At 38.5% G+C, this 18306-nt stretch overlaps 1 protein-coding gene across 8 annotated transcripts in view; it reads right to left on the bottom strand.

Annotated features, from left to right (window-relative positions):
- Positions 1 to 2408: 2408 nt before the first annotated feature.
- The window catches only part of MCF2L (MCF.2 cell line derived transforming sequence like), a 307099-nt gene continuing 291201 nt past the window's right edge, over positions 2409 to 18306 (bottom strand). For 6 of the 8 annotated variants that reach the window (XM_056555797.1, XM_056555802.1, XM_056555798.1 and 3 more), the window contains 6 exons: positions 13410 to 13484; positions 11033 to 11098; positions 10429 to 10556; positions 9093 to 9205; positions 5603 to 5706; positions 2409 to 5518 (listed from right to left, as the gene is read on the bottom strand). In XM_056555797.1, the coding sequence (XP_056411772.1) occupies positions 5424 to 5518; positions 5603 to 5706; positions 9093 to 9205; positions 10429 to 10556; positions 11033 to 11098; positions 13410 to 13484 (581 nt within the window). In that variant the 3' untranslated portion in view covers positions 2409 to 5423. The remainder of the gene's footprint in view (positions 5519 to 5602; positions 5707 to 9092; positions 9206 to 10428; positions 10557 to 11032; positions 11099 to 13409; positions 13485 to 18306) is intronic. The other 2 variants (XM_056555804.1, XM_056555800.1) reach the window with 1 other exon arrangement.

The raw sequence follows: 18306 nt of genomic DNA, 5'->3' as shown, positions 1-18306 counted from the left end.
AAAAAAAAGACATCATATGGTCCTTAAGGGGTTAAATGTTATCTTTTTAGAAATGTACAGTAACAGTTTTGAAATTATTTTTTTTATTATTTTTTTTTTTTTACCACAGTGAAATACAGCAGGTCTTTCTGAAATGTACTCAATGAACCTTCATACATATAATATTTCACATTCTGAACTCAAATTTACATTAGCAGAATAAAAATAAGCAAATGAGATGTGGTCTGTAAAGTGCGGTGACAAGAAATCACAGGCAAATATTAACATAGTCCCATGAAAAGGGTTATTTTAGCACAAATGTCTGCACAATATTATTTAGGAACAGTCAAATATTTTACAAAGTATTTACAAATAACTTACAGTGTATGAGATAAGTTCACATCTGTACAAATTGCTATTCTTTACCACTGACTAGAAAAAAGTATATAACATTGTTAACTTTGAATAACAGTGAATTTCATTGGAGCAGTAAGAGATTGTCACTTGTCCCTGGTTTGCCTATTTGTAGATACTTAAACACTACTGTGTCCCCTATAAAAATGACCCCTTAAGTGAAAAGAATAATAAAGGAATTTGTCAGTATTAGTAGCAGAGGCCTCAAGTGTTTCCATAAAATATCCAGTATGTCCAAGAATATGGAATAATTAATTATACAAGAGAACAGAAAAGATCTTAATATTGGCCTTGAGTAGTAAAAATACCCACAAATCAGTCTAATAGACCAAAGATGATTGTTCCTGAAGCCGTCCTTTGACAACAGCTATCTTTCCTGACCAGTGGATACCAGACACATTTCACAGCCTATCTCAGAATAGGATGAAATGACTAGATAAAGAACGGACAGATTAGGACACATTTAAAAAATTAAAAAAACAAAGGATTTGCAAAAACATACTGAGGTAGTTGCATTGTTTATGAGACCCTTCCATTTAAAGTGTTAACTCATGCTTCATTTCTATAAGCCCCTGGGATGTATACAAGATCAACAAGGGGGGAGGACCAGTGAATGGAGGATAATTTTTACATCCTATTTACAATTGGTCACTAGTGTGACCACAGGTATCCTATTTTTACCAACCACCTTATTGTTAAAACGTAACTTTTATTACCAAATAAAGAAATTAAAATATAACTAACACAAAGTTCTCATTGTGCTTCTAGGAGGTTGCAGCCTATAGGAGGTTGAAACCCATTCCTAACCTCCTATCTGAGAACTGTGGCAGAACTTTAAAATCCAAAGACATATAACCCGTCCGACATTTCGCCACAGCAGTGGCTTTGTCCAGGACTTAGGGGCAATGGCTTTTCCCTTGACAAAGCCACTGCTGTGGTGAAACGTCGGACAGGTTAAGCCTCTTTAGATTTTAAAGTTCTCAGATAGGAGGTTAGGTATGCACTGCAGCCATACCACTTCATAATATATATCACAATTGCAGAAAAGCTGCTACCTTACACTAGTAGAAGCACAATGAGAACTGTGTGCTAGATACATTTCTTTATTTGGCAATAAAAGTTAAGTTTTAACAATAAGGTGGATGGCAAAAATAGGATACTTGTGGTCACCCTAGTGACCAATTGTAAATAGGATGTAGAAATTATCCTGGGATGTATACAAAGCACAGTGTCTTACATGTCATTTATTACATATAGTCATATTGTCATATATAGTCATTTATGAACAGAAGCCTGTATCTCTGGAAACTATGCAACTTTGATCATTTTGTAAATTATAAAACCATTTATAGATACATTTCCTCACATGTTGAACATTGCTTTTCTTAGACAAATTTAATTTAAAAAAAATATACGAAAGGCTACATTTCAAATGCAAAGGTATCTTACTGTTTTTTGTCTATTTTTGTCCTGCATATTTGCTCTGTTGTTATTAATTGATAAAGACATTATACTTTTCTATCTACTATGTGCTAAAGCATCAGCTTGACCATGTGCATATCTGAGCCTGGTTAGAAAGGAGATTTGTGTTCCTTATTTGATACAATATCCCAATTTACCAAGAATTCTGGACAATTCTTAACTATTGCAAATAGTAATTATGTCTTTATTATTTTGATGTTGAAACTAGTATTTCATTTTTCTATCTTTTGTAAATATATATATATATTTATGTATATATTCTAACATTTAAAGGGGTACTCCGCCCCTAGACATCTTATCCCCTATCGAAAGGATAGGGGATAAGATGTCAGATCGCAGGGGTCCTGCCGCTGGGGCCCCCCGGGATCTCGGCTGCAGCACCCACCTGCTGCGGCTTCCAGCTGTTCTCACGTCCCCGTGGTCGGTAGCCGAAGCCTCCAGCGTTTCCGGAAGCCGCAACAGGTGGGTGCTGCAGCCAAGATCCCGGGGGTCCCCAGCGGCGGGCCCCCCGCGGTCTGACATCTTATCTCCTATCCTTTGGATAGGGGATAAGATGTCTAGGGGCGGAGTACCCCTTTAAGTATCTTTGAATTTATAAGACCAGATTTGATTCAGTTGTATTCATGTAATGCTTGATGCTGTCTGTCTGCAATACATCACAATCATTTAATAAATTACAGTGTGCCAGATTTATATATATATTCTTTTACACAGGTGAAGAAAATAAAAAGAATATTTCCTGTACATATAAAAAAATAAATTTTGATTTCAAGGCATTAAACATATATTGCTTCTAGGACATTTTTGGACTCGTCTAACCTCTTTAGTGACTACTATGGTAAAGGATTGTATTTTCCTTTATCATTTGAATACCAATATCTATTAGTCTTAGTAGTTTCTATAATTGAAATGAACACTGGATAACACAGGGGACTAATGCCACAAAACATAAAACAGGGGGTCATTTTTGTGCAAGTCTAATCTTATGCGTATTACTCTACATTGTCCACTATCTAAACATATATATGGGCATGGCTTAGCGGACAGGAGTATTGCCCCCCACAGCTAAACAGATTTGCTATAATCTATGTCAGAAATTGTAGTAAATTATAGCTGGTATAGATTTCCGATGTGCCACAGATGTGCCAAATGTAGTAAGAAGCATGCAAATTTGCAATTTCTGTCCGTGGAATTGTGTTCAGAAATTCCGCTGTATGAACCTTAAAACGGGTGTAAATGGGTCTTCTGCCTCTGAAATTGACCCGTCAAAAGAATGAACATGTTCATTCTTTCAGCTATCTTGAGAACAAGCGCCTCCTCTGGTCTTGCTGCGTTTTTCAGGGGGGGGGGTTCCACGAATGAAAGTTATGTAACCTATGTAAAATAGTCTGCTTGGCTGTTTCTTTTTTTAGAATCCATGTCATTTGTGGCTGCCGTAACCATATTGTTTACCAAGGCAAGACCCCTTTAAGGCTGTTTTCATATGGAAAAAATGCACATGTCAATGCATAAAGCAAAGCAGTGTCCAAGGATTCTGTACAGCGAGTCATTTAGCTCTCTAGAAGCCATGCTGCCTCTGTGCAGTACGGTACAGACTCTGTCAGGTTCTATACATTGCTTCTAAGGGAGAATATCAAGTACATATGAACTCCTATAAAACATTAACATTCCATGGCTTAATGAAAATTGGGAGACATAGGGAGATACAGTAAGGTTGTATGTGTATGAGTCCTTAAAGCGAGCGAAACAAATAAAGATAAGTAAATCAAATATTGTCCCATATTATCCAAATGTTGTCACTTTTTGATGATGGTCCAGGTGTATGTTCCCAGGTAATGTATGTAAAGTAAAAAAGAAATAATGCAGCTATAAAGCATGCAAATGAAATAATAATAACCAATAACTTTATCCTATTTCTTACATATTAAGGTGCTGAATAAAGCAGTCTATGTGTGAGCAGCCTTCAATGGTTTTATACTTGTACATGTCATGTATGCTAATACAAATGTAAACCTCTTTCCTATAAGGAGACAGTAGTGTTCTATCACAATGGAACAAGGAATTAGAAACAGACAATTGTAAACAAGTTTGGCAGGAAAAAAACTGGATTAAGGGAGCGGTCTGGCCCTTTAAGAATTAGCAAAAATCTGTTAGTAATAAGATAACTATTAACTGTGTATTGTACTTTGTGAAATCTACCTTGGCCTCCCCACCACTGGCTTCCGTTGAATTCTCAGCCTCTATGATGCTTAATCTATATAGTATCATAATGTTAGGTCACATCCTTCAATAGCAGTAAACTGTAGCTATGACTTCATTGATGTCCCAGGCAGGTATGTGGCATTCCTATGGAGAAAAACACCACTGAGGCCTACTGCTAATTGAGGATGCAGCCATGTCAGGCATTATCGCAGCTTGACATTGACAGAGACTGGCAGTGATGGACAGAGAAAGGCCACAGGAGAGACAATCCATTAAGATCCAGAAATATCTGGATTCACAGGATTTTATGTGCATTTGTAAGAACTACCAGGGATGGACCCTGAAAGTTGTAAAGAGCTAAAACAAAGCCTTTTTACAATCTATTTATCCCCATAGATATATGTATCTATATGCTTTCATATTCTACTTCTTTAGACAAATATAAAAGTGCTGATCAGTGAATCATAATATCCTGTACACCAACAAAAATATCACCTTTGAATAATAGAAAATAATCTGCCTACCCCTGGGCGACTGTTTTTCCTCTCTACTGGTTAACCATCTCAGCTTTGTAAGGCTACGTTCACATCTGCATCAGAGCTCTGTTAAGAAGCTCTGTCAGAGTCAACTCTTGGCCTAAAAAAACAATCCAGATGATCTTTCTTGCAGGATTGGGAAAAAACAAACCGATCTGAACCATTTTTTTTTTCTGCTCAAGCCCTACTGCGACGGATTCAGCGGACGGAGCTCCAGCGTATATGTGAACGAGGCTTCACGTCATACAGATCACTAAACACAGAGATGTCAACTACAAATGCTTGGCCTGACAAGTGGAAAAATAACTTTGTATCAAATAGTCATGCTGTGAAAAACTTGACTTGGTTTTCTTACAAACTGATGACAGCCAGAAATTCCACAAGATGGTGTCAGTATAAAAAGGTGAAAGGATAAGTCTTTTGAGATTGATATTTACATCCGGCTGCAGAAAACTATGGAAACTGGTAAAAACACCATGAAATCATACCATGGAACTATATGATGGCACCATTATGGCCCAGTATGTCCTTTACGGGTCATAAAATGTTCCACAGTATCAGTGAAATGCTGACGGAGTAAACACTGTTTATAGATCTGTAAACAGAACTAAGTGTGGTGTTAAGACATGGGTCTTTCACAAGACATTACTGAACACCAGTCTCTCTTTTCCCCATTGGCCTGTTAGCTGAACAGGACAGTGACTGAGGCAATAATATTGCCTACTTTATTCATGCTGTTCTTCTCACTTGGCCTGAAGTCTGGGATCTCTGGTCCATGACGCATCTGATTTGTGCACACTCTGTATAAGTTCAGCCCTTGATATCAGAAACGCTGGTGCAACTCGCATTGTAGCTTTCACTGCAGCTGGATGAGGTGCTTAAGGTGCTAGAAGCAGTTCCTGATTCTATACAAAGCAAACAAAGACATATATCACTGTATGTCCAGTAAGAAACTATTACAAGTAAAAACAGGCTATGGGATATCCTACCAGAGCTGCTGAGCGAATGCACCGACTTGGAAGCCCCAATGAGTATCATCAGGTTACTGGCAGGCACTAATCCTTCTTTGTTGGTGCTCAGATTTTTCACATACCTGAAACACATTAAGCCATAAACATCTTTCAACAGATAAGACACGAAGCATTTATTCTAGTTACATCTTATTGCTAACCTCTTGCCTTTATATTTACCTATTTATACATACACCAGGTTCCATTGATAAGAAAATAAACAAATATATTTATTTCAGTTGGTATAAGAGTGGAAGGATGTCAGAGGAGAGTAACTCTGTGGAAAGTCAGAGTTAACAGTCATAGCGCATTAATGCACCAAGTCTGACTGTTAACTCTGCTACATCTGTATGGGCATACATTTTCAGAAGAGGTACAGATATAGCAGAGTTAATAAAGTAGCACGTTTACTACACACCAAGTCTGTTAACTCTGCGCCATCAGTACTTATTCAATGAGGTATTATTGTACTCAAAACCTACAATACTACTGTAGTAACCCCTTTCAAACAATGGAAACCATGCCGTACATTTATGTCATGCAGTGCAAAAGCTGTGCTCGCTTCATGGACGGTTTGTGACAGCTGTTGTCAGCAGCCGGTACACACAGGCGATGACCAACTTCAGTGATCACACTGATGGTGGTCATTTAACCCCTTAAGTGCTACATTCAATAACAATCGCAGTTCGGTGCATGTCAGGTGCACGATTGGCACCTCCGCAACATATCTGCGGAGGTGTTGATCAGTTGCTATGGCAGCCAGAGGTCTTCACTAGGCCGCCGTCCGTAGCACAGAGTGATTTACTTAGAGAGTCTGTCTCAGGCAGACTTGCAACAGCTTGGCATTAATCAGTATAAGCACTCCAAGCATTGCTTATTAAAGTCTCCTAGAAGGATTAAGAAATTGTAAAAAAACAAAAGCAAAAAAAAATAAATAACATATTTGGTATTACTATGTGTGGAATTGTCTGATCTTTGAAATATACAGTGAATTGATATTGATCCCGTACAGTGAATGGTGTAAACAAAAAAAGAAAAAAGACCAGAAATGCTGATTTTTCACAGCCCTTTAGATGAAAAATTAAAAAGTTATACGGGCAGAATAGGACAATTTTAGGCATACGGTATTTATTTTGTTAAACTAGTACAAAAGTATTGTATTGTTGTATTGACCCAGAAAATAAAGATAACATGTTAGTGTTAGTGTTACCAGGGCTTTTTTTTTTTATTCCCCCCAAAACAAAAAAATACAATTGGTCCCACAAATCATAGGCCTTATATGGCTCTGTGGATAGAAAAATAAGTTAGATGTCCTAAAAGGTGAGGAGGAAACATTTTAATATAAGCTGATGTGCGTGAAGAGCCGCACTATTTCTAACCATAATGGTAAATCTGTGGGGATGTCCTGTGAAGCCATACTCATTCATTAAGCTGGGTGCAGAGCATCCGCCCCTGCAAATGTACTAGGCAGTGTAAGGGGCAATGCATACAGCATCACCACTTACCTTAAGGCCACTCAGTGTACAGGAGCAGAGACTGCTTTTGACAGGAGTCCCTGCTACTATACAGTCATGGCCGTAAATGTTGGCACCCCTGAAATTTTTCAAGAAAATTAAGTATTTCTAACAGAAAAGGATTGTAGTAACACACGTTTCGCTATACACACGTTTATTCCCTTTGTGTGTATTGGAATTAAACCAAAAAAGGTAGGAAAAAAGCTAATTGGACATAATGTCACATCAAACTCCAAAAATGGGCTGGACAAAATTATTGGCACCCTTTCAAAATTGTGGAAAAATAAAACTGTTACAAGCATGTGATGCTCCTTTAAACTAACCTGGGGCAAGTAACACGTGTGGGCAATATAAAAATTACACCTGAAAACAGATATAAAGGAGAGAAGTTCACTTAGTCTTTGCATTGTGTGTCTGTGTGTGTCACACTAAGCATTGACAACAGAAAGAGAAGAGAACTGTCTGAGGACTTGAGAACCAAAATTGTGGAAAAATATCAACAATCTCAAGGTTACATGTCCATCTCCAGAGATTTAAATTTGCCTTTGTCCACAGTGCGCAACATTATCAAGAAGTTTGCAACCCATGGCACTGTAGCCAATCTCCCTGCGCATGGACGGAAGTTAAAAATTAATGAAAGATATCAACACAGGATAGTCCGGATGGTAGATAAGCAGCCCCAAACAAGTTCCAAATATATTCAAGCTGTCCTGCAGGCTCCGGGAGCATCAGTGTCAGCACAAACTATCCGACAACATTTAAATGAAATGAAACACTATAGCAGGAGACCCAGGAGGACCCCACTGCTGACACAGAGACATAGAAAAAGAAGACTACATTTTTCCAAATGAACTTGAGTAAGCCAAAATCCTTAAGGGAAAACGTCCTGTGGACAGATGAGATCAAGATAGAGCTTTTTGGTAAAGCACATCATTCTACTGTTTACTGAAAATGGAATGATGCCTACAAAGAAAATAACACAGTAGCTACTGTGAAATATGGTGGAGGTTCAATGATGTTTTGGGGTTATTTTGCTGCCTCTGGCACTTGGTGCCTTGAATGTGTGCAAGGCATCATGAAATCTGAGGATTACCAACGGATTTTGGTTCGCACTGTACAGCCCAGTGTCAGAAAGCTGGGTTTGAATCCGAAATCTTGGGTCTTCAAGCAGGACAATGACCCCAAACATACGTTAAAAAACACCCGGAAATGGATGGCAACAAAGCGCTGGAGAGTTCTGAAGTGGCAGCAATGAGTCCAAATCTAAATCCCATTGAACACCTGTGGAGAGATCTTAAAATTGCTGTTGGGAAAATGCGCCCTTCCAATAATAGAGACCTGAAGCAGTTTGCAAAGGAAGAGTGGTCCAACATTCCGGCTGAGAGGTGTAAGAAGCTTATTGATTGTTATAGGAAACTAGTGATTTCAGTTATTTTTTCCGAAGGGTGTGCAACCAAAATTAAGTTAAGGGTGCCAATCATTTTGTCCAGACCATTTTTGGAGTTTGGTGTGACATTATGTCCAATTTTCTTTTCCTCCTCCCTTTTTTGTGTTTAGTTGCAATACAAACAAAGGGAATAAACATGTGTATAGTAAAATGTGTTACTGCAATGCTTTTCTGTGAGAAATACTTCATTTTCTTTAAAAAAAAATTCAGGGGTGCCAACATTTATGGCCATGACTGTATGTTTTTGCTAAAAATAGTGTTGTGCCCTATTAGCGTAGAATGCCACAGACATTTGAGCGATTTGCCTGCAATAAATCCCAAAAGTTTTCGATTCAGAAAAATTTATTTTTTGGGGAAATTATGAAAATAATTTAATTTGTCTCAAACCAATTTGCTCATCTCTAGTTATTTGCTTTATTTACATTTTGTATAATCTTTAGTTTACTAAGTAAAAATAATTCAGTGTAAAAAACATGCATAATTCAGTAACGCTCTGAGCAGTCCGTACCATGCTCCATTCTCTTCTTCACGTATCAGCTGAACTATGTCTCCACTTTTCACTGGAAGGTCCTCTAACCCACACTTTTCACAGTCCGCTACAACAGTATATTTACCTGGACTCTGAAATCACACAAAACATATTTCACGAGTAGTTCTCAAACACACATAAGGCAAAGCAAAAACTGTTTAAGGGGAATGCCATACAAGATAGAATTGCTGCAGGTTTTTCCTGAATGAAGAAATAAAATAAAAATCAATGTATTTAAAATCTGAAATTGTTGATTTTGACTTTTGTCTCTAATCAATAGGAAAAATCTTCAATACATATTAAGTATAAACTGACACCCTGCAGGATTAAAATCTACAATAGAATTCTAAAATGCTCCAATTTTTTTTATGAAGCAGGTGTTAGTTTTTTGTTTTGTTTTTTTTAATCCCATCCAAAGGAATCATATATGAATCCACACAGCTTAACTCACCTTTAAAAGAAGTATAACATCACAAAATAAACATTATTTCTATCAGGTTGTTATTATAAAACGAAATCATTTTTTTATTTTGGGTGTTTTTTTGTTTTTTTTGTTTACATGAATATCCACATAAAAAGTCTTTCAAATTCTGCAATTTTTGCACAGGACACTACAGCAGTCAAAATAAGCTAATATTGCCTGTTCTCTGATGCTCTCTTTTTAGCTTTGCCGTATATACAGACAAAAGATAAAGATTGAGAGTCATCTCATTACCAATAGAGGGTGGACCATAGAATGACAGCTCTATTATACTGCTGGAAGCTTAGATGTTAGTGGCGGGAAGGGAAGGCATGTGACTTTGCTGTGGTGATTAAAGGGTACCTCTCATCAAATAAACTTTTGATATATTTTAGATTAATGAATATTGAATAACTTTCCAATAGCATGTTAATGAAAAATATGCTTCTTTCTATTGTATTTTTCCCGATCAGTCCTGTCAGAAAGCATTTCTGACTCATGCTGGAGTCCTAAACACTCAGAGCTGCCAGCCTGCTTTGTTCACAGCCAAACAGGCTGTGAACAAAGCAGGCTGGCAGCTCTGAGTGTTCTCCTTTGTGAACAAAGCAGACTGGCAGCTCGTAGTGTTTAGGACGCCAGCATGAGTCTGAAATGCTTGCTGCCAGGACTGGTAGGGAGACCCCTAGTGGTCATTTCTTCAAAGTGGAAAATTAAATAGAAAGAAGCATATTTGTTAATAACATGCAATTGTAAAGTTATTCTGCATACATTAATCTATAATATATCAAAAGTTTTTTTTGATGAGAGGTACCCTTTAATAAAATGAATGTAGTTGGTGAGGGTTATGCTGTTTACCAGTTTTTTATCTGTAGTTTCGGTTGCCTCATCCTCTGCATCTGAAGAATTGATCGGATCTTCTCCACTGGACCATCCATCGTTGTTCTCTTCTGAAGCATCTAGCGACTGAGATGTCCTATTCCAGCCTAACAATGAGAAAAATCACACATTTATAAAACACGTGCTAGAAGTCAGTTTACAGTGTACCCACTTTTCAAAGAGAGGAGCTTAGACTACAAAATTCATCCAAATGAAAATGCTTCATTATGATATGCACAAATATGGCCACTATTCCGGAACAAGGTGGCACATTACTGTCTAGCGGGTGGCAAAATCCTGGTCGCCGCATTTGCAATACGCACACTTCTAGTAGTAAATCCACACTTATTTCCACTGCACTCAAACACCATGAACATTAGAATATTGCATTAGTACATTATACCGGTATTATACATGAAAACATAATGTTTATAAGCCATGCTTGCTAAATATAGTTCATCTGTGAAACACCACTAGAGCCACACTCCCAATAAACTATTGAGTTTGTGTGTCGTGTGGATAAGTCACAGTAGAAAAGACACATATCCACTGCAAACAAGTCCAAATGGGCTCCTCCTTATACCTCTCCGACGCATGTCTGCTGAGGTCAGGTGAGATGTACTAAGCCACTTCGTCAGAGAAGCCGAATCTGTGAAAGAGCTTATGATAAATTCTTCACCCTTAACAGCACTGTTTCATGTGAATGGTAGGTTATTGTATGTTACAGAACTGCCTGTACTATCAAATACCTGCAAAGCTACAGGGGATTTTAAATTGAGAAATACAGATCCAATCCTACTTCAACAAATATACATTTTATGAACACAAAACGGGTAATATAATACAAGGGTAAAATCCCATTTCTATGTATCTGTCAGTCTCTGTATTAGTAATAAATCTGCTGACGATGAGTATTTCTATGTAATACAGTGCATTCAGGAAGTCTTCAGACCCTTTCACATTTTATGTTGTTAAAGTCTTGTGCTAAAATTATCAGAATTCAGGTTTTCCCCAACAATCTGCACTCAGCAGGTCATTAGCAGTGCCAGGTTTCTTCTAAGCATAAAGCTTAGAATTGAAGAAAGTTCAATTTTGGCTTCATGAGACTCTGCCAAGAAGCCCAGATTGGTGGAGGCTGCAGTGATGGTTGAGCTTCTGGAAGTTTCTTTCATCTGCACACAGGATCTATGAAGCTAAGCCAGAGTGACCATTGGGTTCTTGGTCGTCTCTCTTTCCAGGGCTCTTTTTGCCTGATTACTTAGTTTGGTGGGGTGGCCAGCTATAGTACTGGTTGTCCTAAACTTCTTCCAGAATTATGGTGGACACTTGGGAACTTTCAATGCACCAGAAAAAAAACATTGTACCCTTCTCCAGAACTAAGCTTCACACAATCCTGTCTCTGAGTTGTACGGGCAGTTCTTTTCACCTCATGGCTTGGATTTTGCTCTGATATACCGTATTTTTCGCCGCATAAGACACACTTTTTCTTCCTCAAAACTGGGGGGGAAAAGGTTGTGCGTCTTATACAGCAAATACACATTAAAACCGGCGGTCCCTGCGGCCATCAACGGCCGCGACCCGCGGCTAATACAGGACATCACCGATCGCAGGGATGCCCTGTATTAACCCTTCAGACGCGGCGATGAAAGCTGACCTCCGCGTCTGAAGCGAAAGTGACACTAACCCGGCTTCTCAGTCGGGCTGTTCGGGACCGCCGCGGTGAAATCGCGACAGCTTACAGGACACCGGGAGGGACCTTACCTGCCTCCTCGGTGTCTGTTCCGTGCCGGGATCCCCTGCATGGCCGGCGCTCTCCTTCGTCGTCATCACGTCTTCGCACACGCCGTCCCGTCATCCAATAGGAGAGGCGTGCGTAACGGCGTGCGTAGCGACGTGATGGCGGCAACAGAGAGCGAGGATACCGGGCAGCAGAGACGTTCCGGAGTGACGGGGACACCCCGGGGATGCGGCGACAGCGATGGAGGACAACATCCAGGGCAGTGGTGACGAGCGGTTACAGGTCCGGAGTGGCTGGGACACGTGAGTACTACCTCCTATACCAGTGGTGTTCAACCTGCGGACCTCCAGATGTTGCAAAACTACAACTCCCAGCATGCCCAGACAACCAACGACTGTACGGGCATGCTGGGAGTTGTAGTTTTGCAACATCTGAAGGTCCGCAGGTTGAAGATCACTGTCCTATACTTTACATTGTATTTGGTTCAGAATCTTTATTTTCTAGATTTTTATCCTATAAAATTAGGTGCGTCTTATATGAGGAAAAATATGGTACATTGTCAGCTATGAGACCTTATGTAGACAGTGGTGTGTCTTTACAAATTATGTCCAATCATCTGAAGTTACCACAGGTGACTTCAGTTAAGGTGTAGAAACATCTCAAATATGATCAAGAGAAAAGGAGGACCTGAGAGCTAAATTTTAAGTTTTATAGCAAAGGGTCTGTATTTTAATGTTTTTGCTAAATTAATTCTTCCTTTTAAATAAATCTGCAAAAGTATCTGAAATTTAGTTTTCACTTTTGTCATTATGGGTTGTGGAGTGCAGATTTATGGGGGCAAGCTTGTGAATGTGAAAAAGGGTCTGAAAAGCATTGCATATAGACATGATGCATGGCTTACTAATAGAGATGAGCGAACTTACAGTAAATTCGATTCGTCGCGAACTTCTCGTCTCGGCAGTTGATGCTTTATCCTGCATAAATTAGTTCAGCCTTCAGGTGCTCCCGTGGGCTGGAAAAGGTGGATAAAGTCCTAGGAGACTCTTTCCTAGGAATGTATCCACCTTTTCCAGCCCACCGGAGCACCTGAAAGCAGAACTAATTGATGCAGGATAAGTCATCAACTGCCGAGCTGAGAAGTTCATGATGAATCGAATTTACTGTAAGTTCGCTCATCTCTACTTACTAACAATCTGAAAAATAAAATATTTAATCACTCTACCTCTTAAACCAAATGGAGTTGGGTCACTCTTTACTTCGTGGCGTTTAGTTTTTTTGTCAGGACTGGTAGGAGAAGCTGCAGAAGTACGAAAAGGGAAAAAACATAGAAACACAGTATTGAAGGTCCAGAGGGATTAGAATGATAAGTAAGTACAGTTCATACCTTTGAGTTATTATGGGATGCAGTTTGCTTTGGTAAATTAACAGTTGTTTTATATAGTTTTTATACTTGTTTAGAACACCTATTTTGTCCAGCCGTGAATGCATAATGTGCCTATGTACAATACTAACAAATAAAAATTAGGGAACTATTGTGACTATAAAGAGAATCCCATACTGAAGTCATAGAGCTGTCAGGATATTTTCTTGAAAAATATTTATTTTCCTACTCTGTAACAGACGGTTTCAGAAGTACATCTTTTCTTAATATCAGTCACTAAAATCAGTAACGTACCTCTTTTAGAGATGTAGAGTGAACAAAAGGGGTTTAAAGGGTGTTCTTAAATGTATATCTTGTGTTAGTCTAATTTTACGCATCCTACTGTATGCTGTAGCATTTACATATTGTAGATGTCCTAAACCTAAAAGGGCTCCATCTTCTGGGGTAGCATAACACGGGGAGGACTTCTTCCTCAAAGAGCAATGCAAGTAAATTTCTCTAAAGCTACATGACAGGCACATATAACAGACATAACAAAATCAGCCATCACAGAGAGCAGCATAAGGGTGGTGACCAATTCCCTTTATATGGCGAGTGAACATGTATACTCAACCAATGTCTAGGTGACAATGAGACCCAGGGAGGATATGGTGGACCTACTAGAAAATGTTTTAGTTGCAAAAACACCTTCATAATTCTAGCCCCCAGAGTTATCCCTAATAATTGTGTTTTTCTGTTTAATACTGATCCACTTAGGTAGCAGTTTCACAGGATAACAGTAAGCAGAATTCAAATACTAGAAGCAGCAAATGCTTACAGGAGGCATGAGGAAACATAGGCTCTTACTAGCATTGAAATGAAAGCACAAACATGATATAGGTTGGACAATATAGGAGTCAGCAAAGGTTTCCTAAGGTGTAAGGTCTGAGAACTGAGACTACATCAATTTCTGTGTTCAGTAGTAAATCACTGCCTAGAGATAGCAATAGCCTATCGCAATAGATAGCAATAGCCTATCACCCAAAACTAATCACTGATTATAGACAAAATGTTTTCCTTAATTATTAAAAACTGAGGACCTAACCCTCAATAACAAAAAAAGAAAAAAACAAAAATGTGAAAAAATAGTATATGCAGAAAACATATAACACAAATGCGCAGTTATTAATAATTAGAGTATCATTAGATGGACTCCCTAGTAGGTGATAGGACGGGACAACTGAGGGGGCGGGGCCAATTACCTATAATACCCTACACTACCTTTAGGCTATACCCTATGCCTAGGCAGAGTTATTGTCCTATAAAGGACGGCCCCGCACCAGAACCTAACCTACATTGGTCTGTGAGTCCCTAAAATAAATTAACTTACTGGCTAATCTGTAATGACTAGCTAACTATCTGGTCCTGGATTGTAGTGACCACCTATGAGTATTAAAATACCAATACCTCTATAGGCAATTACCCAATGTTGTTACTATTGTCCCCAATTAATAATCTAAGGACCAAAACACCCGGATATATAGATGATAATTAACAGGAATATACAGAAGTAAAAAGTATTAAACAGAGCAATATGCAATGTAAATGAAAAAAGGACAACCCCCCCCATCCGGATTGCCAGAGAATAAGTACCTTAAATTCTAGCATAAATATGGGCTTAGATAATCAAGTCATACACAACCCAATGTAAAGTGGTCAACCAAGGAGAATAATACATTCCATATATGTACAGAAAACATCATTCGCCTTAAAGGGGTACTCCGGTGGAAAACTATTTTTTTTTTTTTTTTTAAATCAACTGATGCCAGAAAGTTAAACAGATTTGTAAATTACTTCTATTAAAAAATCTTAATCCTTCCAGTACTTATTAGTTGCTCAATACTACAGAGGAAATTATTTTCTTTTTGAAACACAGTACTCTCTGCTGAATCACGAGCACAGTGCTCTCTGCTGACATCTCTGTCCATTTCAGGAACTGTCCAGAGCAGCATATGTTTGCTATGGGGATTTTCTCCTACTCTGGACAGCTCTTAAAATGGACAGAGGTGTCAGCAGAGAGCACTGTGCTCGTGATTCAGTACAGAGCTTTGTGTTCCAAAAAGAAAAGAATTTCCTCTGTAGTATTCAGTAGCTAATAAGTACTGGAAGGATTAAGAATTTTTAATAGAAGTAATTTACAAATCTGTTTAACTTTCTGGCACCAGTTGATTTCAAAATAAAAGTTTTCCACTGGAGTACCCCTTTAAAACAAAATGCAAAAGGAAAGTGTAGCCACTAGACAGCAATAAAACTAGAGAAATAATTTGATACTCCTGTGTCAGATGAACTTAGATAAAAACATTCTCAACGCGTTTCTCTCTGGAAGAGATCAGGAGAAGATATGCAAAGATGTGCAGGCTCATCCTCATGTTGCTCCAAGGTGGATGGGTTCGATGGAGAAATGTGGCAGCCCCCTGCTTTTTCTCAGCACCTATAGGAACGCCAACTTCTGCTACTACCTCATGCTATGCCACCCCCTTTGAAATGTCAAATCAAGGTATACTAATAATAAAAACTGTACCATCTACCATAATGTTGGCTTATAACATACCAAAGTATGCCCGTCGGTCATCACATACCGGTTTAGCCAGCACCGATCAAAACAGGGTTGACCCGTCCTATCACCTCCTGAGTCACCTACTAGGGAGTCCTTTTAATAAATGATACTTTAATTATTAATAACTGTACATTTGCAATATATATTTTTGCACATGTACTATTGTGTCACGTTTTAGGTGCTTGTTTTTTTTTTTGTTTTTTTTGTTATTGAGGGTTTGGTGATAAGTTTTTAATAATTACGCAATAAAGGTACATTTTTAGTCTATAATCAGTGATTCTCTTTATAGCAGTGCAGCTACATAGCATTCCAGAAAAACTCAAAGGCTACAACAAATACTTCTGTTTAGTACATGAAAAACAGCATCAGAGGTTATTAACAGAAGATATGACATTAAAAGGTCAAAAGATTCTTTAAACATTAGTATGTGATTAGTTATTTTGTAAATAAATAAATACTTCACTGAATGAGCTTATCCTATTGAGGGTATTATGGGGATTTAGTAAGATTGTCATTATAGTATCTTCTGTGTGCTATGTTATTTATAAAATATTTGTCATATGCAAAACAATGATTTACATGATAGGAATTACCGTATATATCTGCCTAGCTATTCAAAGTCATAGAGATATGCGGAGTCTAATTTACTATGAGATGAAGCTCTGAGAACCATTATGCTGTCTTATAGTAAGGTTCTCTTTGTTGCCTTTAGCAACCATTCATAGCTCAGCTTTTTTTTCTGTTATTGCATTAGTAAAACAAAAGCTGAGCTCTGATTGGTTGCTATGGGCAATAAAAACAACATTTAAACTTAGAATTCTGCATAGATTCCAAGTTGCACCCCATACTCATTGATTTCAATAGGTTTTTCAGTGCTCAGTTCACTCATCCGAAGTTCTGCCAGAGAGGATTTGGATCCCAGCAGAAGATTGAACATGTTCCATTTGTCAAGATCTAAAATCACAACGTGTTTGGGCAATAGGCCCACAATATAATATTTGTGATAGATTAAAGTTTTCCAGTTTACTGTTAAAAAAAAGTCAGCTTTCTAGATAAGTAGTTTAGAAAAAATGAACATCAGATTGGCAAACCTGTGTGTACACAATGGAGGGGCACTCCTGACATGTACATCCAACATAAAATACCATTAAGTTAAGGATTTCCAGTCAATACGAAAGGGTTGTTCAAGGTGTAAAGACTGCACCACATTGTATGAGTTGTGTCTGGTATTGAATATCAGTTGAGCTGAAATATATTACCCCACACAATCTATTGACCAATGCGGCTCTGTTTTTGAAGGAGGCAGCCATGTTTTCCTAATCTTGTACGGCCTCTGGAAAGTAAGCTCATATTAGAGATGCTCTCCACCATAACATATGTACAAAAATAAGTCTGATATGCCAGTATGGCATAGAAATGTATAGGTTATAACCAGTTTCTTTCTGCCCTTAGATCAATGCCAATTCCTAGGTTGAGAAAAGCAATATCAAAGAGACAGGTTATCTAACAACCCCATAAAAAGACTGTGGTTATCTGACAAGGTATCTTTAGCAGTCAGACATGGGAAGTGGCATGGTAGGAGGTAAAAAACTTTACCTCTGATTCTAAGCTTTCATGTGCTTTGAATGGAGAGAGAGGGTTAAAAAGTCACTGCCATACTCTTCTGGCAGTGGCTCAGCTACCTAAGAACATAAGATCAGGTAGCTGAAATCCAATATGCCGTAATCTTCTGTCCCATGATATCATTTGTTTGGAGGCTACCATACACATTAGACGGGCAGCCAGTCATAAAGAAGTTGGCTAATTCAGTTGACATGTCTAATGTGGTGGTGGCGGCTTATGGTGTTGTAAAAGGGGTAGCTCGACTGTAAACTTTTTTTTCTTCAAATTCGTCATAAATTATGCATAGGCTGCTGACTTCAAATAAAAAATAAAAAAAGACCTTTAAGATACCTCCCGATGCCATTGCTGCCACTGCCATGGCCTCCGCTGCGATCCTCTTCCTGGTGCTGAAAGTCAACATGTCAGACAGCAAATCAGGTGTCCATCCTCGGCCAGTGATTGGCTGACCATCAGTGTGACATACTAAGCCTCAGATCCAGTCTTCTCCTTGGTTGCTGGGACTCAATTAGTCTTACTGCC

The sequence above is a fragment of the Hyla sarda genome, chromosome 2, assembly GCF_029499605.1.
Source record: "Hyla sarda isolate aHylSar1 chromosome 2, aHylSar1.hap1, whole genome shotgun sequence".
Taxonomy (NCBI): domain Eukaryota; kingdom Metazoa; phylum Chordata; class Amphibia; order Anura; family Hylidae; genus Hyla; species Hyla sarda.
This window is presented reverse-complemented; position numbering and strand designations above follow the sequence as displayed.